Source organism: Salvia miltiorrhiza, chromosome 5 (assembly GCF_028751815.1).
Source record: "Salvia miltiorrhiza cultivar Shanhuang (shh) chromosome 5, IMPLAD_Smil_shh, whole genome shotgun sequence".
NCBI lineage: Eukaryota > Viridiplantae > Streptophyta > Magnoliopsida > Lamiales > Lamiaceae > Salvia > Salvia miltiorrhiza.
The window spans coordinates 28861495-28883255 of record NC_080391.1 but is presented as its reverse complement, the minus strand read 5'-3'; the positions used below and the strand labels follow the sequence as shown (position 1 = coordinate 28883255).

The 21761-nt window shown below is 33.0% G+C and overlaps 2 protein-coding genes across 2 annotated transcripts in view; both read left to right on the top strand.

Annotated features, from left to right (window-relative positions):
- LOC131025745 (uncharacterized) overlaps positions 1 to 21761 on the top strand; it is a 774387-nt gene that overhangs the window by 13769 nt on the left and 738857 nt on the right. The window lies entirely within an intron of this gene.
- LOC131026326 (uncharacterized) lies at positions 16374 to 16875 on the top strand. The gene has a single exon (XM_057956179.1). It carries the CDS (start codon positions 16470 to 16472, stop codon positions 16683 to 16685), a length of 216 nt encoding a protein of 71 aa, XP_057812162.1. The 5' UTR covers positions 16374 to 16469; the 3' UTR covers positions 16686 to 16875.

The following is a 21761-nucleotide window of genomic DNA, read 5'->3' as shown; positions in this document are numbered from 1 at the left end:
GAAATCCATGAAAGTCATTCCGGATTTTAAGTCAATGGAATAACGAATACACCTAGATTTGTATGGATTTTAAAAAGTCTGAAACGAATACACCCAAATTTATATGGACTTTTAAAAGTCTTGAACGAATACACCCAGATTTCTGCAGACTTTTAAAAGTCTGAAACGAATACACCCATACTTTTAAAATCCATAGAAATCTATTAAACTCCACAACGAATACACCCCCCTTAGTTGTGAATTCATATATTTGATTGTGAATTCAAGAACATTAAGTTGTGAATTCATAGATCTGGTTGTAAATTCAAGAATATTAAGTTGTGAATTCATAGATCTGGTTGTGAATTCAAGAACATTAACAATACAAATTCACCTTAATTAAAAAACTCCTCGGTGCTCCGACGACCAACGCCGAAAATACACCATCCAGTCAAAACTATCAATGCAATCCAAATTTTAATTAACAAATGTGTATAAAAATATATATAATCAAACTATATATATATATATGTGTGTGTGTGTGTGTGTGTAGTGAAGACAAGAAGAGTTACATTAACTCATCCTGCCACCAATCCACCATATATATAAATAGAGAAAGGTTAATTAGAGAATGCTAAATATTTAGATAATAGAGAATTCGTGAAACAAAAACGAACAAATGTATAAATTTGATGAACAAATCAACATATCGCATAAACAACAATTTGCCCCAGGTTCGAATCCTGCTGGTGGCGAGTTTTTCTCTTTTTTTATCAAATACGTATGTTCGTTAGTTATATTGATCTGTTCATAAAATGTATAGATTTATTCAAAATAAAATATATAATAATTCTCTGTTTAACTTGACCCTATATAAATATATGCTTATGTACAAAATGTTAATTAGTTTCAACATACTAAAATCCACCGCCAAAATAAAGAGAATTGGTGGAGGTGAACTAAGTCCAGTTTTGAGCACTACATATTGGACATCTCCCCCTGCTCCAGTGCAGCTCGTTGTGTGGAGAGGAGCAAGTCAATGGTGGATGACAGAGAGAGAAGATAGTGATCAATCTTTTTAATTTTAATGTTAGGGGTAATTTTGTATTTCTACACAAAAAGTGGCCAATTTTTAAAGTTTTTATTTGATAGGTTAATTTTTAAATTTACTATATGAAAGTGGCCAATTTCATATATTACCTCTTAATTTCTTTTAGTTATTAATTAATTTATTTTAATTTTACTAATATATTCTAATTTTTTATAACATAACCTTAAAAAATAATCGAACAATATGATAAATTTGGGACATCATTCTCACAGTAGAGATATTTGTTTTAACTTTATAATACTTTATTTCAATTCACTATACCTTATACATTTTTTACATTATACTATAGTTTTATGAAACAATCGAACAACATGATTAATGTGTGACACTATTCTATATGGACTCTTTTTTTTTTTTCTTTTTTCTAATCTTTATGTCCAATTTCACTATCTGTTTAAAAAATATTGCACTATATTATAGCTCTTTGAAATAATTAAACAATCTTGTTAATATGTGATACCATTAACAACATTATATTAATTTCTATTACTCCTTGAGTCCCTCAAATAACTTTCTAAGAGGGAGGGACAAGAGTTTTAAGACAAACTTGTTGAATATATTGAAAGTGATGAAAAAATGTTGCAATTAGTATTGGAAATGGTAAAAATGTGTTATAATTAGTGTTGAGAGTGATGGAAAGTAAGAATATATGAATATTATAAGTGATTGATAACACTCATATTTCCATGGTTATTAGCGTTCGTATGATATCAATTTTATAGGGAATTGAGTATTGGATAGTTGTTTTGTATTGATATTGCTTTATCTTGTGAAATATGATACTTGCTCGAACTTTGATGGATTTTACAGGAATCTTGAGATCGAATTTTGAAAAATGTTCTGAAATAGAAGTTCGGACGAGGAAGATATGACCGAAACAAAAACATCGCACACAACAGTCCAGAAACGGCGACCCACTGGCCTACGTCGCCGATTTTGGGCATTTTAATGAAGAAAAATGGCGGTCAAAACGGCACCCGCTGAGTTGACCGCCAAAATCTCTGGACGGATTTTGTGCTTGGAAGCTAATAAACGGCGGGCGTCGATTTGGGCATTTTTTATGCACGAAAACGGCAACCTGATCGACGGTCGCCGTTATCTCCGCATTTTTCAGTATTTTACGTTTTTATCAGTTATTTTTTAGTTTTGTACTGGGTTTTTCCCTGAGACTATATGTTGGGTCCCGGAGGGTCACTGAACAGGTGTATGAGGGGGGGAAGGAATACACTTGTAGGCTATTTTTAACAAAACCAACTAAACTTTAATAAATAACTGAAGAGTATCGACTGGTACTGAAAAGGTCGACTGATGTGAGCAGTTAAAGAAACTTCAGTTGTAAAGTGGTTGTAGACTGGTACTGAAATAACTTCAATAATTTTGATTCAGTTCGGCTCAGAGCTTTAACTGATATCCACGTAAGACTTCAGTCTAGAATTTGTAAACACATGAGTGTTATGAATCTTACTGATTATCCGGATATTTATCAGTTAGACTAATAACACTAGCAGCGGAAAATTAAACTTAGTTCAAATAGCCTTTAAAAGGTTTGTCACTTAATAAAATCCTTAGTTTCTCTTTTCAGTTAAGCAAGTTCAGTTGTAAAGCAATTTTAGCACATATAAAGAATAACTGAAAGCAGATAAAGAACACAAGGATTTTTAACGTGGTTCGGAACAAGTTCCTACGTCTACGGTCAGCTGATCAAATTGACAAACACTATGGGCTTATGCTTACGATTGCACAGCAAACCTTAGACTGAAAATACAATTTTCAGTACCAACACACTGGGTTGGATTTCTCTCTCTTCTCTTAGCATGCTAAGACAACAATGCCTTTGCAGCGCTTGGCTAAGATCTTTGAGTAAAAACATTGGTCTGAACTCCTCTCTTCTCAAATTCTCTTTTCGCTCGGTTGAAAATGGGTTCGAAATACCAACTAGATTATGGATAACATGCTCTCTGTAATCGGAAGCTTAGGCTTTGGATTTTACAAAGTATTTACCTAAGAAAATAAGAGAATGTATGAAATCAGTAAACTGATTTTGGCTTTGGGAGTTCTCTTCTTCGATTCAAACTTTTGAATGCAGTGAAAACTGAGTTGCAATTTTGGCAGAGGTTCAACTTGTGCATTTGAATCGATGAAGATTGTGGTGCTCCTCGAGCTCTATTTATAGGCGAAGTCTTGAATTGATCCGTTGACTGAGATGGTCTTCAAGAATTCGTCCGTTGTGAGAGAGACTTGAATTTTGGCTGAGGCTACAATCTTCGAGGTTCCTAATTTGGTGAAAAACGACATCTCAGGTACAACAGGTAAGGCGCCTCTAAAAAGCTTGCACCAAAAAGGAATGCCTCTGCAGAGAAAGGACGATCTTCAATATCTCTGCATTTAATGCGGCTGTACTTGACAGTACGTAGCTTCCTTTTAACTTACGAGTTTCAGTCCGAGGAAGAATGTCTACTGATACTTGACTTGAGTATCGGTCCGCTAATTCTACTTGGCCTGCATTTAAACTTCAGTCATAACTTATACTTCAGTGAGATTCTCGTTCAGTCAATTCATCAGTATATGACTTTGTCTTTTCACAGTTATCTTCAGTTGGGGTTTTCAGTTTTCAGTCTTCAGTCTTCAGAACTGCAGTTTAACTAGAAAGCATGAACTCTAACACTTGAGTTCGAAAGGTGCTAGTCTATTACAAGAAGATCTAAGAGTTTTGGTGTCATCAAAACTAGGGATATGATATTTCATTAAGTTCCCAACACTATAAATAGAGCTCATTATTGACCTATTTAGGGGTTTAGACTTTATTTCTCAGTTTCTTAGCTTTAGATTTTTATTGCTTTCTAGATTTTAGAACTTGAATTGGATTTCTGCAAGAATTGAAGATTCAAGATTGTCATTCAACATTCGTTTCAGGTTTTATATAATTCAGTTTTTACAATTGTTTTCTTATTTATTATGCTTTTAATTTATTTTGCTATGTCTGGCTAAGTTCTTTATCTGATTGTAAGGTTTGTAAATAGTTAGTTGAATTCATATGATTAATTTGTTAATACCTTTTTGTCTTCCAGTTTATGATTCATAATTTCTGGTGCTTGAATTCTTGCGAATTACTTGATCAATAATTTGCATGTGTAGCTATTCGGTTTGAGACGTAGCGGAGAAAACTGTTTAGTGGATTCAGGAATGTATGATATGATTTTAACCTTGAGACCTGACGGAGATAGGTGGATCATAGGGAGCTATTCCTAGGAGCTTTTGGGAGTTAGTAGATTTTCTTGAGACCTAATGGAGATAGATAATTTATTAATCTACTGTCATTGCTGCTCTAGCGAGAGAAATTGATTAAATGTGTGATCTATGATCATAGCTGGATTAAACTGGTAAATATGATTAATAGGTTGATTACGTGAATTTGGTTAATAAATTTACTTCCCTAGGATCAGCCGTTTTATCATTTGATTTTACATCTGAATTTTATTTGCTGTGTTTTAAGAATAGATTTTATTAAAACCTTTTATCTGTTTGCTTTGCCTGAATATTACTAGAGTTTTCTTAGGATTATTTAAAGTGATTCGTTATATCAGTCGTCGTGGATACGATACTCTGCTTGCTATTTGTTGCTACAATTACATTGTTCTAGTTGCAGTTTTGTCACTAATAAAATAATGATCAGTGGCGAGTTAGTGTGTCCCAAAATGAATATGAAATTATTTGAGGGATAACCCAAAAAGGAAAGATATGAAGTTATTTAGGGGATGAGGGAAATATTTTTTTTATTCTTTATTTTCAACTAATATAGTACCTTATATTTTATGCACTATATGTATATTTTTATAAAATAATGATATTACTATACATTATTATCTTAGTTATATTCCTTTCAATTTTATAATATATTGTATGATATTAGAATACATTATTATCCTAGTTATATTCCTTTCAATTTATAATTTAATAGTGTTAATACTACAATAGAGGATATATATATAGGGAAAAGATCCGTAGAGAACTATAAATATTTAGAAAATAGAGAAGAAATCTCGGTCATTGATATTGATTGATCCTACGATCTATATTTATTTTTATTCCTTTCTATATATATTTTACGAATTTGCGAAACGTTGAACAGATCAATAATTTTGATGAACAAGTTAATAATTTAAATGAACATGCGTATTTTATTTAATATGTTGAAAATCCTATCACTTCAAGATTCGAACCCCAAACCAAAATATTTGTTCATCAAAATTATTGATCTGTTCAACGATTCTAAATTTCAAAAAATATTTAATTTTTCCATGAAACCTAACTATATATGTGTGTAGCGCGCGCTTGTCTGCGTGTGTATTATAAAACAATGATAATATTGCTTCTTCTTTTTTTAGAGAACAATGATAATATTGTTAATATACATATATGGTGCGTGTTTCTTTTCATTAGTATGTATTTATTTATTTGTATGTTCTTTCTTGCTTGCATATCAAATGAATTTACATAGTTCACCATTTACACAAAAAGTACAAAATATTAATTACTTGAGATTACAAAAAGTTAAAACATATTTTTAGAAAGAAAAAAAAAAACCGTAATGCACCTTTTTATAAAGAGTGATGATATAATTATATTGTACTCCCTCTGTCCCAACTTAAATGATGTACTTCTTTTTGGCACGAAATATAAGAAGAATAAGATTGTAGTGTAAAAGTGTGTGGGATCACATTATTTATAGTGTAAAATTATTACCAAAAATAGAAATACATCATTTTAATTGAGACGGCTCAAAAAGTAATGCGCACCATTTAAGTTGGGACGAAGGGAGTAATTTTTATCTTCACTTTTACATAAAATTGTATGAAAAAGTTATTTATACAAAAAATATAATGTATATATATGCTACTTTAATTATTTTATGTTCATATGGTGCGTGTGATCATGCACTTAGATTGATGGAGATTGGAGAATATTAGATGATGTAAATATTGTAAAAATATTAAATGGTGAATGAGGATAGAAAAGAAACATTAAAATATATTAATTTCTAGGGGTATTATATTTAGGGCAAATTGCATGAAAATACCTCACTTTATACCAAAAATTGGTTTTTTGACAATCTTTTCAATTGTAGCAAAAATTTGAACTACCTTTCAATTTGTTGCAATTGACTTCCGGAGTAATTTTCCGGCCAACTTAATGCTTATGTGGATTCCCGTAAAGTTGATGTGGCATGCCTCGCCGGACGACAAATTGCATGAAAATACCCCACTTTATACCAAAATCTGGTTTTTTGACAATCTTTTTAATTGTAGCAAAAATTTGAACTACCTTTCAATTTGTTGCAATTGACTTCTAGAGTAATTTTCCGGCCAACTTAATGCTGATGTGGATTCCCGTAAAGTTGATGTGGCACGCCTCGCCGGCTAATCAAACGACAACGTCTCTAATTACCTTAAACGATGTCGTTTTCCACGATTTTAGGCAAATTACAATTTCTAGTTTTATATATTTGTCGATTAGGGCTTCAAATGTCCTCATTTCTTCTCCCAAATTTTCTCATCTCAGTTGAAATTCTTGTTCCATAAATTCTCATTTGCAGCAAAAATCTTTGAACTGATGGATTCTTCTTCTCAAACGGGACGACTGAGCTCATACAATTTCCCCTTACCTCCAAAATTCTGCAGATGCGAAGAACCAGAGCCGTGACAATTTCCACTTATGGCACTTTTAGTGCCATAAGTGCCAAGATTTTACTTTGATTTTATTTTGGATTTCCGTTGGCACTTATGGCACTATTAGTGCCATAAGAATAGTGCCATAAGTGCCAAAATGACCATTTTACTTGGTTTTATTTTGGATTTCCGTATGGCACTAATAAGTGCCATAAGTGCCAACGGAAATCCAAAATAAAACCAAGTAAAATGGTCATTTTGGCACTTATGACACTAATAGTGCCATAAGTGCCATACGTGCAGCACAAATACAGACACAACAACTTATGAAACAGGCGGAGAGGAGAATTGGCCGGATGAAAGTTCACGTCGCAGGCGAGATAGAGAGAGAGAGAGAGAGGATGAAAGCTGAATCATGTGTATGTGCTGCTGCATGGGTTAATCCCTAAATCTGGATCCGGGTCAAAGGAAGCTGTTGGATCTGTTGGATTAAAGGGCAGATTAGGTAGAGCACATAAAAGATGGCCAAGTATTGATATTTCAAATTTTGTGGACAAAATTTAAGTTTCAATCACCAATAGGGCCATCCGGCCCTATTGTTTCTTTATTTAATTGATATGTTTTTTTTTCTTTAGAAAATTTATGGAACAAGAATTTCAACTGAGATGAGAAAATTTGGGAGAAGAAATGAGGACATTTGAAGCCCTAATCGACAAATATATAAAACTAGAAATTGTAATTTGCTTAAAATCGTGGAAAACGACATCGTTTAAGGTAATTAGAGACGTTGTCGTTTGATTAGCCGGCGAGGCATGCCACATCAACTTTACGGGAATCCACATCAGCATTAAGTTGGCCGAAAAAATACTCCGGAAGTCAATTGCAACAAATTGAAAGGTAGTTCAAATTTTTGCTACAATTGAAAGAATTGTCAAAAAACCAGATCTTGGTATAAAGTGGGGTATTTTCATGCAATTTGTCGTTTGATTAGCCGGCGAGGCGTGCCACATCAACTTTACGGGAATCCACATCAGCATTAAGTTGGCTGGAAAATTACTCCGGAAGTCAATTGCAACAAATTGAAAGGTAGTTCAAATTTTTGCTACAATTGAAAAAATTGTCAAAAAACCAAATTTTGGTATAAAGTGGGGTATTTTCATGCAATTTTCCCTTATATTTATGTATATATATTATGTATACATAGATAAATTGCTGTAATATTATAAGTATGAAATACTTGATTATCTTCCAAAATTTCATATATATGTCCAAATATTTATTATTGGCAATTATATATTTTGTCTTTTTTATCTGTAACGTATATTCGATCAAAAAAATTAAAATAGTAACGTATTTTAAATTATTAATGCCAACTAATCATAAGTCAACAGGATCAAATTCTAAGAGCAACTCCAATGCTTGTGTCTTAGAGGGGTGTCTTAGGAGTGGGCCCCACCTAAGACACACCCATCTCCAATGCATTGTGTCTTAAGTGGGTGCTTAAATCCCCATTTTCACAAAATTCATATTTCTACACTTTTATTTTTAAAATTCAAATTTTATTAAAATTAAAATTCTACATTACAATAATTTAAAGACATAATTTAAATACAATAATAATAAAAAAAATTACAATAATTTTCTATGGCTCAATCGGACCAAAACGAGACCAAATGTGCTCCTTCAAGTCCAATTTTAAAATAAAATCCCCAATTCTACACTTTAATTTTAAAATTTCAAATTTTTATTAAAAATAAAATTCAAACATTACAATAAAAAAATATTACATAATTTAAATAATAATAAAATGCATAAAGAAAATATAGGATTTTAAAAATTGAAATATTCAATATAAAATTAGGATTTTAAAAGAAAAAAAAATTAAAATTAACATTAAAATCAAAATCAAAATCAAAAAAGAAAATTTTAAAAGCCCTACCCCACCCAGCCGACATCCCCTCTTCTTCCCCAACCCAGCCTCTTTTTTTCTCATCTTTCCCCCATAGTTGCACTGCTTCGTTTCCTTTCTTTATTTCTTTTTTCGCACTCTTCAGTTTTTTTTTTATTAAATCGGCGCGTGTAGCGCACGATTTCGCCAAAATCTGCCAACGACCCGCGTCTTGCCTTCGACGCCGCCTCGCATCACGCCGCGTCTCCAGTGCGGCAGCTCCCTCTTCGCCCCGCGTCGACCTAGCGCTCGACACGAGCACTGGAGATGCTCTAATGAATAAGAATATGTCAAACTAGTGTATAACCTGTCGAAATTCGACGGGACTTTAAATTATGATTTAAATCATGTATATTATTTTTACATAATATAATTATTTTTAATTAATTTAACTTGATGTAATAAAATTTACATTATATTAATCTCAACTATATTCGTCAATTAAATGTTAGTTTTTTTGCTAAAATAATAAAAATACCCTTTTATATAATTTTTTTTATACTTTTTCTATATTGACGGATAAAAGTTAATTTAAGATCTCATATGTCATATAAGCATCATCTCATCTCAACTCTGTAAGATTAGAGGATCATCAAGAACTCGAAAGACAATATTTGACTTTTGAACGCTAAACTTTTAAGCATTATCTCGTCTGGACCCTGAAACACTACATCTGACTTTTATGCGTCAATTGTTTGAACATCACTATCTGATGCTTTAAATATCATAACTCACTGCTAAACATTATTTTCATTAGGAGCTTAAAAGATCGGGACTGACTTATGAGATTATACAATCTGAAGCTTATAAGATCGACTAACTTCTAAACATCATCTTGTAAGGAGTTTGAAAAAACATAACAGGCTTATGTGCATAATCTCATTTGAAGCTAATTAAAAATACCATACATGCGTTTCAAGCATCATTTCGTTTGAAGTTTGAAGTAATAAAATTGGCTAGTAAGCATCATCTTGTTCGAAGTTTGAAAGATCATAACTAAGTTTTGAGAATCATCTCGTCTAAGGCTTAAAAAAATTGATATTAGATTCAAATTATATCATGTCAATTTATATGAGAATATTTATTTATCATAACTATTCTATATCCTACGTGGCACTCTCACAATATAGTATTTGCTTCACCCTCAATTCTACACTATATGACATTTTTACATTTGTTTTCATCTATTCAACATTGAGTTTATACAAAACTTCATCAATTCATAACCTAAATAAAAGGCTCAATCTCCATTAATACATTAGTTCATCTATCTAGAGGTGGCCACGGTTCCGGTTCCGGTTCGAACCGGAACCGAACAGACGGTTCCACGGTTCTAAAATTCGGAACCGAAACCGAACCGTGAAAGCCCCCTCACGATTTCGGTTCGAATCGTGAACCGGCGGTTCTGGTTCCAAACCGGCGGTTCACGGTTCCAAAATATGGAACCATTTATATATATATATATATATATATATATATATATATATATATATATGTTTGAAAGTGTTGATTTGAAGTTTATAAAATGTACACAATGTTAAACTATTTATTTAGGTTGTAAATGATTGAGATTGAGTATGAATTAAATGTGAGAATGAGAGTTGACCATTTTATTTAGATGGTAAAGGGTTGGTTGCTGAAATAGAAATTTTATTAAAAGGAAAAAAAAGAAAGACAAGGGTCAAAACAAAAGCAGGCGTAAACACCCGCGAGAAACCACGGGTAAACGAAAAACAAACAAACCAAACTATGAGAAAATATTTAGAGATTCATCCACATCCAAAGAGTCGTCGTCGTCCAACATATCTCCCCATCTTTCAGAAACCACCGCCGACATAGCTCGAGCAGCGTCGGAAGAAGAATGAATCACAAAATTTTGCAGAATCGCACCTCCATCCTGAGCATGTTGTACTTTATTCAAGAACTCCACCGGCGACGAAGAGACAATATCTGCTCCTGTGCCCTGCAAAACGGCACCATCCGCACGAATCTTACTCATATCCATACCATTCTTGATTATACGCCGGAGCCGGTGCTTTATAGAGGAATCGGAAACCGTCCCCTTCTTGGTAGTACCCTTTGGACGCCCACGACCGCGAGGTATGGGAGAATCCTCCATCATCGCCTTTCCTGGCGTCCCCATCAAAGCTAGATTCACAGAGTCAGAATGATCAACCGCCGGAAGAGGCATCCCATCCGAGGACTCATGCTGATTCGGACCAGGAGCAGTCGCCGATTGTGGGACCTGATGCATAGTCGCCGCAGAAGAAGAAGACCCAGGTTGGGCCTCAGGGAGGACCTGATGCAGAATCACCGCAGAAGAGGGAGACCTGGGTCGGGCGTCAAGAACAGGCTGCCCACCAGAACCCGTCGGAAATGGTTGCCGAGGTGAAAGGGACGCCGAGGGGTGAGCATGATCCTCAAACGGCCCCTTAGGCAAAGGCTGCGTGTCATGTCACTCTGGAACAAAATTCGGGTCATTTACCAGTGAAGGATCAGCAATATTCAAATCATCCAAAACCGCAAAAGGATTTGAATGGGTGACGTGGGTGTCCCTCTGCGGCAATAGAGAAACACGAGCTTGGGAATCCTTATCATTAGGGGCGTGAGTGCCCCCTTCATTCTGCTTATGTTGCCCAACCTGTCTCCAATCTGATTTTTCCACTGGGTCCGGCCCCGCGTTATCTTTGTTAGATTCAGACCACCTGCAATTGTTAGTAGCATGTCCAACCACATTGCAAGTATGACAAAAGTATGGGAGATCCTCGTAACCAAATTCAAGCTAAAAAACACGGTCACCACATCTCACATCCATAAAATCAGGAATGGCACCAGAAACATCCATCTCAACCAAAACTCTAGCAAAATGACCAACGGAGGCATGCGCAGATAAACCATCAACAATAATAGGAGCACCAACTTGCCTAGCAATGCCGGAGAGCACTTCCGGGTGCCAATATTCATGGGGGAGATTGAATATACGAATCCAAACCTGGGAAAGGGAGGAAGTGGCCTTGTATGGATCAAAATTAGGGACCCAAGCCTGCAAGTGGGGGATACCTGTTCGTAATTTCCACGTTGTTTTAGCAAAAGCAATCGCTAAATCCTCCGACGAAGAGAATTTGAAGGTGAAGTACCCCTTCCTGAGGGGGATGATCTGCCAAGTCAAGTTCGGCCGCCAAACAAGGTTGAGCTCATCATGAAGATCAGTGGCGAATCTAGGATGATCCCCTTTGCGAAGTATAATCCTCCCATGAAGCGCGTGATTGAACCGTCGCACCTGCCGTTGATGGAAAGCTTCAGACAGAACAAGGCAAGGCTTGTCATTAAAGATCGTCGGTTTGAGAACAGTAAAATCGTGAGCTGGAACATCTGCCGGGCGGCCAGCCTTAGTCTTGACAGTATCAGCGAAGGACTGTTTAACATTAGGATGTTTCGGTGGGGCTGGAGTCTCCGGGAAAAGCACCCCGGTTTTGTTGAGTCTTGACATCTCCAAGATTCCCGACGATAAGGTTGTAACCGGCACATGAACGGCACGGTGGCCAGTCAACACCATCTGGGAGGACTCGGTGTGAACCCTAGCCGCACTAGAGTTGGCTGCAGACGAAACAATCGGCTGCATGACTGCATCTACGGAACCAAAAATCTCGGCTTGTGCATCAAGAACCCTAGCAGCGCTATGATTTACAGAATCCGAAGATGGCGGCTGCTGTAAATCAGCAGCGGAATCCTTCGATTGAAGGGCGACAGTCGGAAGGGCAATAACAGGGATAGCCCCAGCCTCCTGGTGTTGGAGGAGTTTACTATAAATTCGATGTGAGAATAAGAATTTGAGATAGATAAAAGTAAAGGATATAAAAAAAACACATGAACTTATGATTTTTCAATGCACATGATTCCCACATCGAATTTTTACTAAACTTCAACCATTCACAACCTAAATAAAATGTTTAATCCTCATTTCCCATCCTCACATCTAATTCTTACTAAATGTCAACCATTTATAACGTAAATAAATGGTTCAACATTATTTATATTTCATACAACACTTCAAAATATAGTATAAATTTAAAAAAAAAATTTAAAATAAAAAAAATTGACGGTTCCACGATTCGGAACTGTGGACCGCTGGTTCGAGAAAATTGGAACCGGAACCGAACCGTGGAGCCACGGTTCAGTTCCCGGTTCCGATTTTTTTGGGCATCTCTACATCTATCTTTCCCACATTGATATTCTTTTAAATTTAATCAAGAAAAAATCTAGATAAAAAAAATATTTGTAATATGTATTTCAAATAAATAGTTTTCCATATTTTTTTATAGTTGCAATAGTTTTTCACAGTAAATTTCTATTAAACTTCATAATTCAAAGTCTAAAAAAAAATTGTAATTAGATTAAAAATCACAAGTATTTATTTTTAAAAATAAAATTAAATAATTTTTTATTTAACTAAATAAAATTGATCAATCATTCCACCAATTAAATGTGAAATTTTGCTTTGAAGAGTAAGAGCATCCTTTTATATATGTTTAATTTTGGTGAAATCTCATAAAAAAAACAATGTGGGATGAAAAGATTTAGATAAATAAGATTGAATAAATATTAAATTCTTTGGAGAATTAGGATAAATAAAAATGCAAAAATATGGTGATGCAACATAGGAGTATTCCATTTTTTATTATATATGTGATGATATTAATATTTATTCTCGTCTCAAACCCATATAATAATACCAACTAATTTCTTGAATTTGTTTAAATTCATAAAATATGTATATAAATAAATAAAATATAAATCAAAAATTAATTGATAATCTTGATAAAATTTCAAACAATAAGAATCTATTTATTTCAAATACATTTAAATATATTTTTATTATTTTTTCAAAGTTAAGTATCTTTTTATTTAGATTTTTAAATGGCAAAGTTTAATAATCCTTTTATTTAAATTTTGAATTGTGAGATTTAATATAAATTCAATATATATGAGAATGTGTTAGATCAATTCAGGAATGATAATTTATTTGAAATTATTTTTTGTAACACCCCGATAATTTAGATTTATTTTATAAGTTTAATTAATAGTATTTTCTTGTATAGCTTATTTTTCTAAATAATTACATGATACATATAGATATGCACCATTAATTTTAGCTAGACTATTATTATTATTATTATTATTATTATTATTATTATTATTATTATTATTATTATTATCATTATTATTATTATTTTTGTTTCCTATTAGAACTAGAACTCTTTAAAAACTAGTATAAATAGAGACACAATTATTTACCCTAGTACACACGCACACATAGCTCTAAATATTTTTTTTCCTCTTCATCATCAGAGAACGTATCTATCCTAGAAATCGGTAATTCCATTATCTCTTTAAATTTTTTTTCCATAGCTTCTTTAATCTTCTGTACACTATGTTTTTTGTGCAGACACCACATATACCTCATAAACCTCCAAGCAATAATTCTTGCCTTCAAATTTCATATTATTTATTAAACTAAAAATCGATTTTGGAGTTTTACATATCATGACTTCTTATTTATTTCTTTTAGTCAATCACACATATCTAGGTATGTGTATCAATCTATATATTCTTTTTACCAAACGAAATTTGATGTTTTTTAGTTTAATCGGACAAATCAATTTTTTTCAGAATATTAGCAGCTCATATTTAATATGTATATTAAACAACATGTACGTGTTTATATATATATATATATAATCGAATATAGTGTGTTCATAATTAGTTTAAGTTATTGTAGAAAATTTTTTAAAGCGTTGTATTTATTGAATTAGGTGCGGTACGATTAAGACCTTCATCCCGGATTTGATTTATTAGTCTCGACTTTAAGGTGAGGGATTTTACGCTTATTCATATAGTTATATATATTTTTATTATCGCGTTGATTACTTGTTTACGTGCATCTTATGACTATGATGTTATGTGCGATCATGGGACCTAAGCCATTGATCTATATGATGTTATGTGCGATCATGGGACCTAAGCCATTGATCTATGTTATGTGCGATCATGGGACCTAAGCCATTGATCTATGTTATGTGTGATCGTGGGACCTAAGCCATTGATCAATCATGGGACCTAAGCCATTGATCTATGTATGTGTTTGGTCATGGGACTTAAGCCATCGACTCAAACTACGATTATGTTTGTCAAGGGGCTCCGGTCTCTTGGCGTATGTTTGCAAGTATGATAACGTGATTTGATTATATATGTGATGTATATGGATATTTGTTATGTTCCTCACTGAGTATATTTTCAATATGCTCACCCCTTATCTTTTCAGTTTTGCAGTTCCAGAGTCGAGGTGGCCATGGAAGTGGAGAATGACTAGGGATAAGGATTTTTCATTGAACATTTTAGTTGAACTCATTAAGTTTTATTTTGCTTTTATGATACTACTTTAGTTTGGCAAATGGATTTTTAAATTAGTTTAAATTTTTCCTTATAAATTAAGAAATTATTATTTTACTATCTTTTGTTCTCTAAATTTTTAAATAGTAAAGTTTATGAAAATTGGGGTGTTACATTTTTCATGATCAAATTAAATTGAAGAATCTATTTATTTTAAATGCATCTCAAAGGTATCCTTTTATTTATGTTTTTTTCATGGTGAAGTTCAATTTAAGATCAATGCAGGAATGATAAAATATCAATGTGGGAACGATGATAAGCTAATATATACATGAAGATTAAGCCTTTTTTTAGTGCAAAAATATATATGAAATAATTTAATTTGAAATAAATGTCATATATGAGACACATTCTTACAATTAAATAACTTATTTATTTAAAATACATTTAAGTATTATTTTATTTTATATGACCACATTCAATTGAAGAACCTATTTATTTTAAAAACATCTACATTTTATTTAGGTTTGTAAATATTGAAATCTAATTACAATTTTTTTTAGAGTTTGAATTATGATGTTTAATATAAATTTAATGTGAAAAACTATTGCAACTATAAGAAATGTGAAAAACTATTTATTTGAAATACATATTATAAGTATTTCTTATCTAGATTTTTCCATGATTAAATTTAATAGAATATTAATGGGGAAAAGCTAGATGATCTAATGTACTTATGGAGATTGAGCCTTTTTATTTAGGTAATGAATTGATGAAGTTTGGTATAAATTCAATGTGGGATGGATGAAAATAAATGTAAAAATGTCATATAGTGAGTGCCACATAGGATAGAGAATGATGGAGAATGCTCCAATATGTATCCTATTAAATAATACTGCCTCCGTCCCAAACGAAATGACCTATTTCTTTTTCGCATGGAGATTAAGAAATATGTATAAAGTAGATAAAGTGGGTTGGTGGAAATTATTTAAATATTAAGTGTAGAGAGAGAGTGTATTGCCAAAAAGGAAATATGACATTTCGTTTGGGACAGTCCAAAAAGGAAAACAGGACATTCCGTTTGGGACGGAGGGAGTAGATAGATTCCACATGCTAATTAATAATAATAATATAAATTATAAAGTGATTCTCAAAAAAAAGAAACCACTGTAAAGTGACCGTTAAAAGTTGAACGTTGAGCTTTACCGTTACGCTTCTGGCTTTCGAAATTTCCACACTCTTCTTTATATCATGAAAAAGTTTCAAGCCAGACAAGCAGATTCCAACCATTTCCTTGCTATATATTTGAAGCTCGATAAGACACGTACACACACACACACATCTCTCTCTCTCTCTCACTGAGGTAGCAGCAGATATGGGGATGGTGATAGTGTTATCTCTGCCTTTGATTCTTTTTTCATTACTTCTAGGATTTGGTTGCTATCTTTTCGGAAGGGCAAAGGGAAGGAAAGAAGCATACGCCACCGCTCAAATTTTCGGGGCCCCAGCTCCGCCGCCGGGAAGTGTCGCCGCCGATTACCATCCGCCACTACAACCCCACTTCAAGCCCCACACTTCTGCCAACGTTTAGCGATGAAAGAGCTTTCTTGTGGACTTCTGTGTGAAAAAAATTTGGTTATTTTTGTCAATCGGGTATATTTATACATATGTGGGGTCGTGCTGAAATTTAAATTTTTTGTACATCTTGTATGATGAAATATTAATTTCTTTATGTATATTTGTTGAAATAATCACATCCACTGTCTGTTTTTTGTTTGAAATAATTGAACTCATGATCAATACAAATTGTCATGACAATTAATTTTATCATAAATACACTAATAGTGTCCGAGTAAAAAAATATATATATTTTCAATATCGTTTTAACTTTTAAATGTAGTTATTATCTTACAAATGAACATGAGCAAAATCTTTAAAAATCATAAATATTTGGACTTGCATGTTATTCATTTTAATATTTACGAAGAACAATATTTGAGCTGAATATTGAAAAAAAAAAAAATAAGAATTCACAATAATAAAAATTGATATTATGAAAAAGAAAAAAAAAAGAAATGAAAATGAAAATAAAAATAAAAAAGATTTGAAAAATAGATGTATTCAAAAAAAAGAGGAGAGAGGAGAGAGAATTTTTTAAAATTTTACTTTAAATAAATATAACTTTTATATTTTAAATCAAATATTTACATAAAATATATCAAATTAAAGCTGTGATCTTTAATTTGATATGTATGTTATAATTATCAAATTTCACAATTTTAGAAAGAAAAAAAAAAGATAAAGAAGGAAATAAAAATAAAAAATATAATTCATAAATAAATCTTCAATTATAACTACAAAATTGTCATTCAATTTTAAAATTGATTTCAAATTGAAAGTTGCCTTTTAATGTATTATAGATTATAGATTATAGATATTAGTTTTTAGATAATGTATCAGACTACTTACTAAATTATCGAATCAAAATAATTGAAAATATGATTTTTTGCGATAATTGTTTTTCTTGACCAAAAAATAGGTAGTCGATCATATTATCAAATAGGGAGTATAATAATTGAAAATCATATATTTATTTTATTTTTTTACAAAAAAGTACATAAAGAGAGTTCGAGGTTTAATTGCTAAATAGTTTGCAATAGTTGAGAGCACACTAATTGAAATTATTAAATAGTTGAGCAAAATCCAAATTTATATTAATTCAAATTATTAAATAGTTGAGCAAAAGTCAAATTTATTTTATGCAAATATATCTATGCAAATATATTTGAATAATTACTACTTAATACTCTAAAGTCTGAACTTGTAGTTTTTGTTCAATTTAATCAATATTTAATCGGTACTTAAATAAATAAATTATAATAGTATAAATTATTCGAGTATTACAGAATATAGAAAACTTTAAAATAAAAAATATCCATTAAAATAAAAACTCAAAAAATAAGTAAATTTTTGTTTAAGAAGACAATACTCTTACCATTAATTTTTCAATACAATCTTCTTCTTTCTCTCTGTTGTGATCGACGGTGCTACGACAATGCTTAATCCTGCTTTATGTGTTGTCGGGCTCCCCCTCTCTGGCTCTGTCGTTGTGCGAGGAGAGATAGAACTTGACCTAATATGCTTTCCTAGAGCTAATGGCGAACAACTTGTTACAATCCGATGCAAATAGTGTTATGTGTGGGAGAGATCATTCGTCGCGGCACTGGCACTATGCAGTTTGGGATTCTTCAACGCCTTTACTGGGGAGCGCCGCCTTTTCTTCTCCCTTCTGAAGAGGAGATTCGCGTATGTGCTCGATTTTACCGATCACTGTTTCGATTTCGTATTCTCGAAGGATCTCGACAGGGTTTTCTAATTACTTCTTTGTGTTAGTAATCTCAGCAAAGCAAAGGTAAGCTCATAAATTATTTTTGTTTCAATTGAGAGTTTTGTGAAGCCTGTATTATTAATGTTCTTGAATTCACAACTGACTAGTTTTAAAATAACGATGAATTCAAAACTCGATTTGTTGTGAATTTGAATTTTAAAACTAGAATTCACAACTCGAATAAGTTAGTTATGAATTCGAATTTTAAAGCTAGAATTCACAACTAGGAACAATTTTAGTTATGAATTCGAGTTTTAAAGCTATAATTCACAATTAGGAATAATCTTGGTTGTGATTAAAATTTTAAAATTAGAGTTTACAACTCGAAAATAGTATCGATTGTGAATTCAAGTTTTTGTACTCAAATTCACAACTGAAAAAATTAGTGTATGACAAACATGGTTTTCGTACCTCAATATCGCATGAATTGTTGTCATTTTCCCCCATGAATTGATTGCTAATATGTGTTTGTATCCCAATTTTGAGTTTTGTTGAGTTTTAATTCCTTGGTGTAGTTTTGGAGTGATTTCAGGGAAAATCAAGAATTAATTGGAGGATTTTGAAGACATGAGATCGAAGTACGTCTCGAGAGGAATCCGTGAGCGCAAACGGCGACCAAATCCGAGTCCGGACGAGGGAGAACGGAGCAAAACGAGCGGACTGTGCAAAACGCCCAGTACCCCGCGGTCACCACCCGCGGCCGCGGGGTAAGACCGCGGGTCAGCTGTTCCCGACTCAGGAGACACCCGCGGCCGCGGGGCGGGACCGCGGGTCCCCTGAGCATCCCCCACGTTTGAAGGCCGCGGACGCGGGCCGTGACCGCGGGAAAAGGGCGGGGCTCCCCCAAATGGACCCCAAACGCGATTTTAGCCTCAAAACTCCATTTTTCTCTTTTTTTTCCCCCATTCATTCACCACACACACCCACTTCATCTTCCCCAACTCTCCAATTCCAAACCCTAGCCTCCATTCTCTACCATTTTTTCTCTCTTCCACACACAAAAACAACACCAAAATCAAATAAAGAAGGGGAAGACTTGGAAAGGAGCTCATCAAGACTACATGATTGAAGATCAAGATTATAGGATTTGTCTATGAATCTCTATCTCTCTATATCTTTATTTATGTTTTCTTATGACTTGAGATTTGCTTTTATTATGAATATGCTTGGCTAAAATCTCTTATCTTAGGGATTAGATTAGATGGATTTGTAATGGATTGATTTCTTTGTTCAATATATATCTTGATTGTGCTTATTGTTATCTTTTCAAGTCCTAGATTTATCTCTTGTATGATTGGTTGGCCACCTTTTGTGCATTTCTAATTTGTGATTTGAATCGGGAGAGGATAATTACAATAGATTAGGAGTTTGATACATATCATCTCAATAAACCGGGAGGTTGAGAGGTGGGTGAGGGCTTATTGATCTTTTGTGCTATTGGGAGTTATAGGTTAGAAATTGACCGGGGACGGCAATTATGACCCGTAATCTACTGTTTTAGTCGTCCGGGAGGGGGCTAAAACTAGTGGGGAGATCGCCCTAGATAAGTAAGTCATAACAAGATTTATATTGATTTAAATTGAAGTTCATTACGATCCATCGAAATCTAGTCCCTAGGATAACTTTCCTTTGAGTCATTCCCCAATTTATTAACTAAGTTTATATTTTTGTTATTTAGTTTGCTTGCTTTAATTTAACTTTGATTTAACCTTCAATATCTCTTCATCTTTGGTTGTCTAAATAGATTAAAAACAACTTATTAATGGTATTTAGAAGTTTGAATTCACCAATCCTTGTGGGATACGACCTTGCTTCCCTTATATTGCAACTACACCGTATACTTGCGGCGTGGTGAAAATAATTGCGAACAGTGTATCATTTTAAAATTTGGTATCTGAAAGGCAAAATGGTAAGTGTAGTTAATTTTTAAGTTTTTTTATCTTAGCGAATAATTTTTATTTTTGTTATTTCAATTTGGACATTTTAAAAGTCCACTCTATCAAATGCCTGATAACTTATTGAACATGCGCCTCCTAAGAGCATCTCCAACGGGGCTCGCGGAGTGGGCGCGTGCCCAGCTCGCACAAAACCCTTGTCGTTGCCGCGTTGAGGGAGTGCTAGGCAAGCTCGCATGCACGCACCCGGTGCAGAGAGGAGAGAGAAAGTCACGTGGGGGACATCGGCGCACTGCCCAATACGAAAAAAGAAAAAAAAAATTAATGTGAAAAATAATGGAGCATCGAGCTATGAGACGGGGCTCATTGCTGTGGAGCCCAATGGCTAGGACGAAGGGGCCCACCTACAAGCTCAAAATGTTGGCTCGCGATTGGAGATGCTTTAACCGACTTGTTAAGCAATGCGATTAACGAGTGCTCCTACCCGAATACCTAAGACCATCTCCAATTATGCATCCTCATTTATAGGTTTTTAATGACATATTCGAAGATACATCACCATATTTCTCTTCTTTATTTTCATCCCCAGTAATACCTATTCAAATTCAGGTTTTTGCTTACATCATTCTGAATCCACTTTTCATTCACTCAATATTTATTCACATTCCTTTTAAATTTCACAATTATTCTTTATAACTTAATTATAAATTAATTTGATATTTATTTTTAATGAATTTGAAAACAAATTAATTATTTTATTAATATTACATAACAAAATTAACAAATAAAAAAGTTATTTAAACAAAACTTAACAAAAGAAACCATATTTCCTAATCTTTTGAATTGTCAACATTATAGCAAAACAAAAGAAATATAAAGTAAATGGAAAGGCAGAACAAAAATAAAGGAATGTGTAAATATTGATGCGTTTGAAATAAAGGAAAAATAAAAAAATGAAATAAACAAAGATGATGTTGATAAAAAAATTTAAAAATGGATGAAAAATCAAAAGTAATAGAAAGAGAAAAAGAAGAAAAAATAATAAAAATATCCATCGTTGCTAATTTTAGAGAAGGTGAGAGCATCACTAGTGGAGAACCGAGGTGGACTCTTAAAAGTGGTCCCTACCATTTAAGAGTCCACTGCTTATAGTGGGAGAGCCTTCATCTTGACTCTTAAATTTTGTTTTTAATTTTAATATTATTTACAATTAAATTTAACTTCTAATTTAATAATAAAATTTTCATTAAAATTAAATTCAAGCCTTACATTAATTTAAAAAAAAACACCAATTAAAAAAGATACTACAATAATTTATAAACATAACTATGTAATCGTGACCATATATGGTCGACCAAATCATCTCCAAGGAGGGCGTGCAAAT